General features: G+C 41.8%; 1 protein-coding gene across 3 annotated transcripts in view; it reads left to right on the top strand.

Moving 5' to 3' along the window:
* Positions 1 to 246: 246 nt before the first annotated feature.
* trip11 (thyroid hormone receptor interactor 11) overlaps positions 247 to 8,633 on the top strand; it is a 117,612-nt gene continuing 109,225 nt past the window's right edge. For all 3 annotated transcript variants that reach the window (XR_009446224.1, XR_009446225.1, XM_059649045.1), the window contains exon 1: positions 247 to 772. Coding sequence is in view for 1 of the 3 variants with exons in the window: in XM_059649045.1 (XP_059505028.1) it covers positions 634 to 772 (139 nt within the window). In the remaining 2 variants the exon portion in view is untranslated. The remainder of the gene's footprint in view (positions 773 to 8,633) is intronic.

The following is an 8,633-nucleotide window of genomic DNA, read 5'->3' as shown; positions in this document are numbered from 1 at the left end:
AGCATCTGCGGCTCCGACTCTCTCTCTGAAACATTGTTAGGTAATTGTTTACTGACTGGGTCGGCCGATGGGCCTTTTTTTCCATGCTGAAGACCTTTATGACTGTTACATTTCTTCTGAATTCTGAAGAGGGGTCGTATCGGAGCCGAGACGTTAACTGTTTTTTATCTCTCCTCGGAAAGTGAGTTTCTTTAATATTTTCTGTATTTTATTCTTGTTATACCACAATCCTATGCGGCGGAACTGTCCAAGATGGCGGTTGTAAAAGTGGTCTATCTCGCCGCTTTGTACCCAGGGTGCCGGGCGGCGCGCAGTTGGTGACGCTGACAATATGGCTGCCGTTGAGTTGGCAGAACCGGGATTGGGATAGTAAGTGAGGGACGGCGGAAGAGTAACAGTAAAAACAAGTACCAGTGCCCCCGCCGACGGCAGAGTCACGGCCGAGTATTTGATTGTCTCCGCTGTGTTTCGACCTCCCTCCTTCCTCATTGCGTTATTGACACCTGTCCGAGAGGCTCAGGGCTTACGGCCCGGTGCGGGGGGAGGAAGCCAGGGACTCGGGTAACCCGCTGGCCGTCGCTGGTTAGCCATTTCTCCGTTCCTTTTCATCGCCCCCAACTCCCCGCCGGCACCATGTCCTCCTGGTTTGGTGGGATCGGCTCGGGCCTGGGGCAATCTCTTGGTCAGGTGGGGGGCAGTCTGACTTCCCTGACTGGCCAGCTCTCCAGCTTCACCAAAGACATGTTGGCAGAAGGCGCCGAGGAGGTGCGAGGTGAGAACCCGCTCAGAATTATAAGATTTTGAAAACTGGAAAAAGGAGACGTGTCCAATTTGAGGTGGTAGTGACATTAGTAAACCGGGGATTTATTTGCTTTGCATGAGCTACATTCCCCCTCCACAACAGCTGTTTGTACAAGTGTCGTTGCAACTGCTGTTAAGGTTTAAGATGTTCCTGGTTGTCCTGATCTGGCCAGGTCAACAGAGTTTATTTATTGGGCTTATAGATTAGTGGTGTAGTGAAGTTGGCAAAAGTGGGAAAAGTAAGAGAGTGTTTTTCATGTAGAATTGGAGCTCCTGCCAAATGCTCTGTGGCATTATCAGGTTGTTTTAGATTTGGAATTGGATCAACATTTATAATGAAAATACAATATATATAGAGATAGTAGGAACTGCTGATGCTGGAGAATCTGAGATAACATGATGTGAAGCCAGATGAACACAGTAGGCCAAGCAGCATCAGAGGAATGGGAAAGTTGACGTTTTGGGTCGAGACCCATCTTCAGAAAATGTTTCTAAAGAAGCATCTGTACAATATATATACTGTTTTCCCTGTTTTGTTCACGTCTTACTGTGTGTGATATTTGTTGGCATAGTGCTTTACATAAGATCAGTCTGTAATAATTTCTGGTATGCAGTGATATGTCCCATCATACTGGAAACACTGACAAGACACTATAGAATGGTTATAAAACTTGGCTTATTGATGATTAATGGATATGTGAAAAGGCTGTGACAGGAAGTCCAGCAATTGGAAGCTGATCAATTTAATCTCAGTGGTGGGAAAACTTCCAGACACAATAATTTTAGACAAAAATAGAAAATGCCAGAACAAGTGTAGGTTAGTTTAGGAAAAGTGAGCATGGATTAGGTAAGGAATAAGTGTGTTTGACTAAGTTGGAAATTCTGAATAAAGTAATTGATGAGGGTAATGCTGTTGATGTAACATGGTGTTGTAAAAAATATTTAATTGAGGTACTGCACCACAGACTTGTAAGCGAAGGTAGAACTTACAGAATAAAAGGGAAAAGTGCAAGGTGGATATAAAATTGAGTGAAATGAAAGAGAAGGTAGTAGTTTTTTTTTGAAACAAATGAAGCTTCATAGTAGAATTTCCCCATAAGTGGTTGGACCCCTTTTTCTTTGTGAAATATATTAATGACAGATCATAAAACTTAAGAACAGTTGGCTTATTTGCCCCTTGGGCCTGTTCCACCATTCTCTAGAATTGTGGTTTATTCAACATTTCTACTTTCACGCCTTCTGTCTGTAACCTTTGATTCCCTTATTGATCAAGAATCTATCTATCTCACCCTCATATTTACACACAAGAACTCTGTCCCCTCGGCTCTGAATGACAAGGAGTTCCAAAGGTCCAGAACACTCTGAGAAAAGAAATTCCTCCTCATCTCAGTTTTAAATTTGGTGCCCCTTAATTCTGAGACTGTGCCCCCTGGTCCTAGACTGCCCCATGAGGGGAGACATCCTTTGAGCGTTTACCTGTCCAGCCTCTTAAGAATGTATGTTTCAGTGAGATCACCGCTCATTCTTATGAACTTAAGTGAGTAGAGTCCCAATCTGTTTAGTCTTTGCTGATAAGACAATCTCTCCATATCAGGGATCATCTGAGTGAACCTTTTCAGAACTGTCTCCAATGAAATGATATCTTTCCTTAAATAAGGGGACAAAACTGCTTATGGTACCCCAGATATGATGCCACCTTCACCTTGAACAGTTGCAGTATGACTTCCTTTCCTATCCTCCAACCCCTTTGAAATAAGGGCCAACGTTCCAATCGCCTTCCTGATTACCTGCTGCATCCATGCGCTAGCTTTCTGTATTTAGTTTTCAGGTAACACCTAGTCCCTTTGTGTTTCAACTTTAGTCCATTTAAATAATACTCTTCTTTTGTTCTCCCTTGTAAAATGAACAACTTCACATTATTTTCATTATATTTCATTTTTCACCATTTTACCCACTTATTCTATTAATATGTCCATGTAAACTGTATCTCTTTCTCAACTTGCCTTTCCACCTATTTTTGTAATCTGCAAATTTAGGTGAAGTACATTTGTTTCCTTTCTTGAAGTTATTGTAAATAGTTGCAGTCCCAGCACTGATCCCTATGAAACCGAACTGGTTATATGTTGCTGATCTGAAAAAGAATCCATTATCCCCACTTGCTGTTTCCTGTCCATTAGCCAGTTCTGTATCGGCATCAAAATAGTACCTCCAACACCATGGGCTGTGATGACAACATTTTGTGAGATACCTTGTTGAACACATTCTATAAGTCCCAGTGCAGCACATCTTCATTTCAGGTTGAGACTTTGTTGAACAGCTCCAATCAAATTTGTCAAACATGATTTCCCTTTCATTAAGCCATGAAAGCTAGAACTCCCTTTGATTAGATTACACTTTTCCAAATGTGCTGCTGTACTTCCTTAATAATCAACTCCAACATTTTTTCCAACAATAGATGTCAGGGTAAATGGTCTGCTTTTGGCCTCCCTTCCTTTTTGCATAGGGCTGCAAAATTGGCCATTTTCCAATCCACCAGTACTTCTCCAGAATCCAGACAGTTTAGAAAATAGCAACAAATGCGCCCACTATCTCTGTAGCTGCTTCCTTTAGGGTACAAGCCATCAGGGTGAGGGGCTTATTTGTCTTTAGCCCAATTAGTTTGTCTACTACTAGCCCTTAGTGTACAAGGACATCTTCCAAATTTGTAGATAATACAAACTTAGAAGTATTGTGAACTGAGAGGGGTATCGTGTAGAACTTAAGAAGGATGTCGACAAATTGGTGGAATGGGTAGACCAGAAATGAGCCAGACTTTATAAAAGATCTTAAAGTAAGAGAACACTTAGGAGGCAGCGATCATAATATGGTAGAGTTCAGTCTGCAGTTTGAATGAGAGAAGGCAAAATCGGATGTAATGGTGTTACAGTTAAATAAAGGTAATTACAGAGGCATGAGAGAGGAATTGACGAAAATCAACTGGTAGCAGAGCCTAGCGGGGAAGGCAGTAGAGCAACAATGGCAGGAGTTTCTGGGTGCAATTGAGGACACAATACAGAGGTTCATCCCAAAGAAAAGAAAGATTATCCAGGGTGGGATTAGACAGCCATGGCTGACAAAGGAAGTCAGGAAATGTATCAAAGAAAAAGAGACAGTCTATAAAGTGGCCAAGAGCACTGGGAAATCAGAAGATTGGGAAGGCTACAAAAACAAACAGAGGATAACAAAGAGAGCAGTAAGGAAGGAGAGGATCAAATATGAAGGTAGGCTAGCTAATAATATTAGAAATGATAGTAAAAGCTTCTTTCAATACATAAGAAACAAACGAGGGGCAAAAGTAGACATTGGGCCACTCCAACTTGGTGCTGCAAGGCGGGTGATGGGAGATAAGGAAATTGCTGAAGAACTTAAGAAGTACTTTGCATCAGTCTTCACAGTGGAAGACATGAGCAGTATGCCAACAATTAGGGAGAGTCAGGGGGCAGAGTTGAGTTTGGTAGGCATTACAAAAGAGAAAGTGCTAGAAAGCTAAAAGGTCTAAAAATTGATAAATCTCCTGGTCCCGATGGGCTACATCCTAGAGTTCTGAGGGAGGTGGCTGAGGAGATAGTGGAGGCTTTGGTTGTAATCTTTCAAAAGTCACTGGAGTCAGGGAACGTCCCAGGTGATTGGAAAATTGCTGTTGTAACCCCCTTGTTGAAGAAAGAATCAAGGCAAAAGATGGAAAATTGTAGGCCGATTAGCCTAACCTCGGTAGTTGGTAAAATTCTTAAATCCTGGAAGTGCAGGGTCAGACTAGAACAAGTCAGTATGGATTTAGTAAGGGGAGTTCGTGCCTGACAAACCTGTTAGAATTCTTTGAAGAGGTAACAAGTATGTTAGACCAGGGAAACCCAGTAGATGTTATCTATCTAGACTTCCAAAAGGCCTTTGATACAGTGCCTCACAGGAGGCTGCTGAGCGAGGTGAGGGCCCATGGTGTTCGAGGTGAGCTACTGGCTTGGATTGAGGATTGGCTGTCTGACAGAAGGCAGAGAGTTGAGATAAAAGGCTCTTTTTCGGAATGGCAACTGGTGACGAGTGGTGTCCCGCAGGGTTCAGTGTTGGGGCCGCAGCTATTCTCCTTCTATTTTAATGATCTGGATGAAGGGACCGGGGACATTCTGGCGAAGTTTGCTGATGGTACGAGGATAGGTGGACAGGCAGGTAGTACTGAGGAGGTGGGGAAGCTGCAGAAAGATTTAGACAGTTTAGGAGAGTGGTCCAGGAAATGGCTGATGAAATTCAATGTGAGTAAATGTGAGGTTTTGCACTTTGGAAAAAAGAATACAGGCATGGACTATTTTCTAAATTGTGAAAAAATTCGTAAAGCAGAAGTACAAAGGGGTCTGGGAGTGTTGGTCCAGGATTCTCTAAAAGTTAACTTCCAGGTAGCGGACATGATTAAGAAAGTGAATGTAATGTTGTCATTAATCTCAAGAGGGTTGGAATATAAAAGCAGCGATGTACTTCTGAGACTTTATAAAGCTGTAGTTAGGCCCCATTTAGAATACTGTGTCCAATTTTGGACCCCACACCTCAGGAAGGACATACCAGCCCTGGAGTGTGTCCAGCGGAGATTGACACGGATGATTCCTGGAATGGTAGGTTTAACGTATGATGAATGGCTAAGGATCCTGGGATTGTACTCATTAGAGTTTAGAAGGTTGAGGAGAGATCCCATAGAAACTTACAAGATACTATATGGCTTAGAAGGGGTGGACGCTAGGAAGTTGTTTCCGTTAGGCGGGGAGACTAGGACCCGTGGGCACAGCCTTAAAATTCGAGGGGATAAATTTAAAACGGAAATGAGACGACATTTCTTCAGCCAGAGAGTGGTGGGCTTGTGGAATTCATTGCCACGGAATGCAGTGGAGGCCGGGACGTTAGATGCCTTCAAGGCAGAGTTCGACAAATTCTTGATCTTGCAAGGAATCAAGGGCTGCGGGGAGAGTGCAGGGAAGTGGAGTTGAAATGCCCATCAGCCATGATTTAAATGGCGGAGTGGACTTGATGGGCCGAATGGCCTTACTTCCACTCCTATGTCTTATGGTCTAAGTGGCTGATTCAGTTTTAGAACATTGATACATGAAACATTGATCAAAATTGAGAAAATTGAATGTCTAGGAATATGAAGTGTTCTTGTATAAAACACTGCTCTTAATGGGAGTATTGAATCTTGTTCTGAGCTCCACATTTTGCAAAGAATGTATAAACATTAGAGAGTACAGAGAAACTTTATGAGAATAGTTCTAGGAATGAGAAACTTCAGTTACGTGAAGAGGATGTAGAGAGCATACAAAGGGTTCTCATAGGTTAAGTGAGGGCTAAGATCTGGCATATGGACTATGATATGAGAAAGTGTGACTATCCATTTCGGCAGAAAGAACAAAAAATCCTAAATGGTGAGAGGTTGCATAACACAGATGCATAGTCATCTGGATATCCTAGTGCAGAATGTTAGTATGTAGGTACAGCAAGTAATCAGAAAAGCTAATAGAATGTTATATTTTATTGCAAGGGGAATTGAATGCAAGAGGTGGAAGGTTGTGCTTCAGTTAGAATAAGTCGTAAGTTCATCGACAATGAATGCAGGAATGATGGATTGCCTTCTGAGGAAAGGCTGGGCCTATGTTCTCTTTGAAGGTTAGTTTGGAAGAGCCAGAGGTGACTTGATTGTGCTATTTAAGATCCTGAGAAGACTTTACGTGATGGATATTGAAAAGCATGCTTTCTCTTGTGGGGAAGATCTGGAACTGAGGGTTATAGTTTAAAAATAATTAGTTGCCCATTTAAAACAGATGATATGTTTTACTCTAAGGGTTGAAAGTCTTTGGAATTCTAAAAAAATTGGACCAGCAATAGGCCATCTGGCCTATCGATCCTGATCTGCCATTCAATGAGATCATGGCTAATCTTTTGGGACTCGGCCCCACTTACCCTCTCACTGTAACCCTTAATTCCTTTACCGTTCAAACTATGTACCTTTACTTTAAAAAAATTTTAACAAGGCTCAATTGCTTCACTGGGCAGAGAATTCCACAGATTCACAACCCTTTGGGTAAAGAAATTCCTCCTCAATGTCTCCTCAATAACTCTGTCCTCCATATTTTGAGGCTGTACCCCCTAGTTCTAATTTTTCCACCAATGGAAACAAACTCACTGCTTCTGTAATCTCTTTCCTTCATTATTTTATGTGTTTCTATAAGATCTCTTCCTTGCTCTTCTAAATTCTATTGAGTATAGTCCCATTCTACTCAATCTGTCCTTATAAGCCAACCCCCTCTTCTGGAATCAACGTAGTGAATGCCCTCTGCACTCCCTGCAGTGTCAGTCCATCCTTTTTTAAGGAAGGAAACTGAAACTATACGCAATACTCCAGGTGTGGCCTGACCAGCTGCAGCATAATCTCCCTATTTTTAAACTCCATCTCTCTAGCAATGAAGGACAATTCCTTCCTCAAGAACTAATAATGGGTGTCCCATTTAATACAGTTCTCTCAAAAGATTGTCAATGTTAGAAATTCTCCTCTCTAGAAAGCAGCCAAGGCTTGGCAATTGGATTAATTAAAGGCCGAGAGAGACAGATTTGTGAATGATAGAGGAGTCAAAGGTTACAGGCAGAGGAGAGGGTGGGTGGCAGATAGGAGAGTGGAATCATGATCACAATCAAATCAGCCATGAACTTATCAAATGGTAGAGCATGGTCAAGGAGCCAAATGGCTTACCCTTGCTATTTCTAATGATCTTGTCTTCTAAACGTTTAGCTTAGTGGACTGGGTGAAGGGAGGAAAATACCACATGCAACTGAATGGATGGAGTCTACCTTAGTGATAAAGCACTCTATGAGCTCCTGTCACTTCTTGAAACTATAAGTAGAAGAGGTGGGGAGGATGGTTGCCTTCTGAAATTGTGCAATTTTGGCTAGGTGAATCAAGACTTGATGTGAGTAAAGTGGCTCGGCCAGGTTTGCTTTTGAAAGTCAATCGATCAGGCTGTTTTCTATGTAGTAATCTCACCAAGGTAAGAATAGTGTGCTGGAAGTGTGATGTATTGTTTTTGGATTCAGAAGGCAGACGGAAATGTGCCAGTTCTGTGAATTTTTAAAAATTATGATGAAAAAATCAATTTGAAAAAGTCACCTCATACAGCACTTACAAGTATGTAATTACAGTCAAATTTGTGCAAAAATTTCTGTGGTGCCAATAGATAGTGTTCGTACTGTTGGATTTATCACAGGCAGAGCAAATACATTAAGGCATTAGCGAGTTTTGAGAAGATTTGTAGCTCAGGTTGAAGTTCTGGATGTGAGTTTGCTTGCTGAGCTGGAAGGTTAGTTTTCAGACGTTTCGTCACCATTCTAGGTAACATCATCAGTGGGCCTCCGACGAAGCGCTGGTGTTATGTCCCACTTTCTAACCAGATAAATAGAAAGCAGGAAATAACACCAGCGCTTTGTCGGAGGCTCACTGATGATGTTACCTAGAATGGTGACAAAACGTCAGAAAACTAACCTTCCAGCTCAGCGACCAAACTCTCATCCAGAATTAAGGCATTAATTTAAGTGTTACCTTCAGAACAAAAGGTTCAAACTTTTAGTTCAGATGAATACTGCTTCAGTTCAGAAGAAAATATTTTTTTTTTCTCCTGGCAGGAGAACCAAGATTTATTCAGTTCAGGGGAACAAGTCACCCCAACAAAGATGTTTTCTCTTCTGTATACTTTCCAAACGAGGAGAGTCTGAATAGAAATCTTCAAATTGTTAGAATTTAAAAATAAATTAGGCCACCAGAGTTA

The sequence above is a fragment of the Stegostoma tigrinum genome, chromosome 10 (assembly GCF_030684315.1).
Source record: "Stegostoma tigrinum isolate sSteTig4 chromosome 10, sSteTig4.hap1, whole genome shotgun sequence".
NCBI classification, from domain to species: Eukaryota; Metazoa; Chordata; class Chondrichthyes; order Orectolobiformes; family Stegostomatidae; genus Stegostoma; species Stegostoma tigrinum.
The sequence above is the reverse complement of the archived record's forward strand: the minus strand, read 5'-3'. Positions and strand labels throughout refer to the sequence as shown.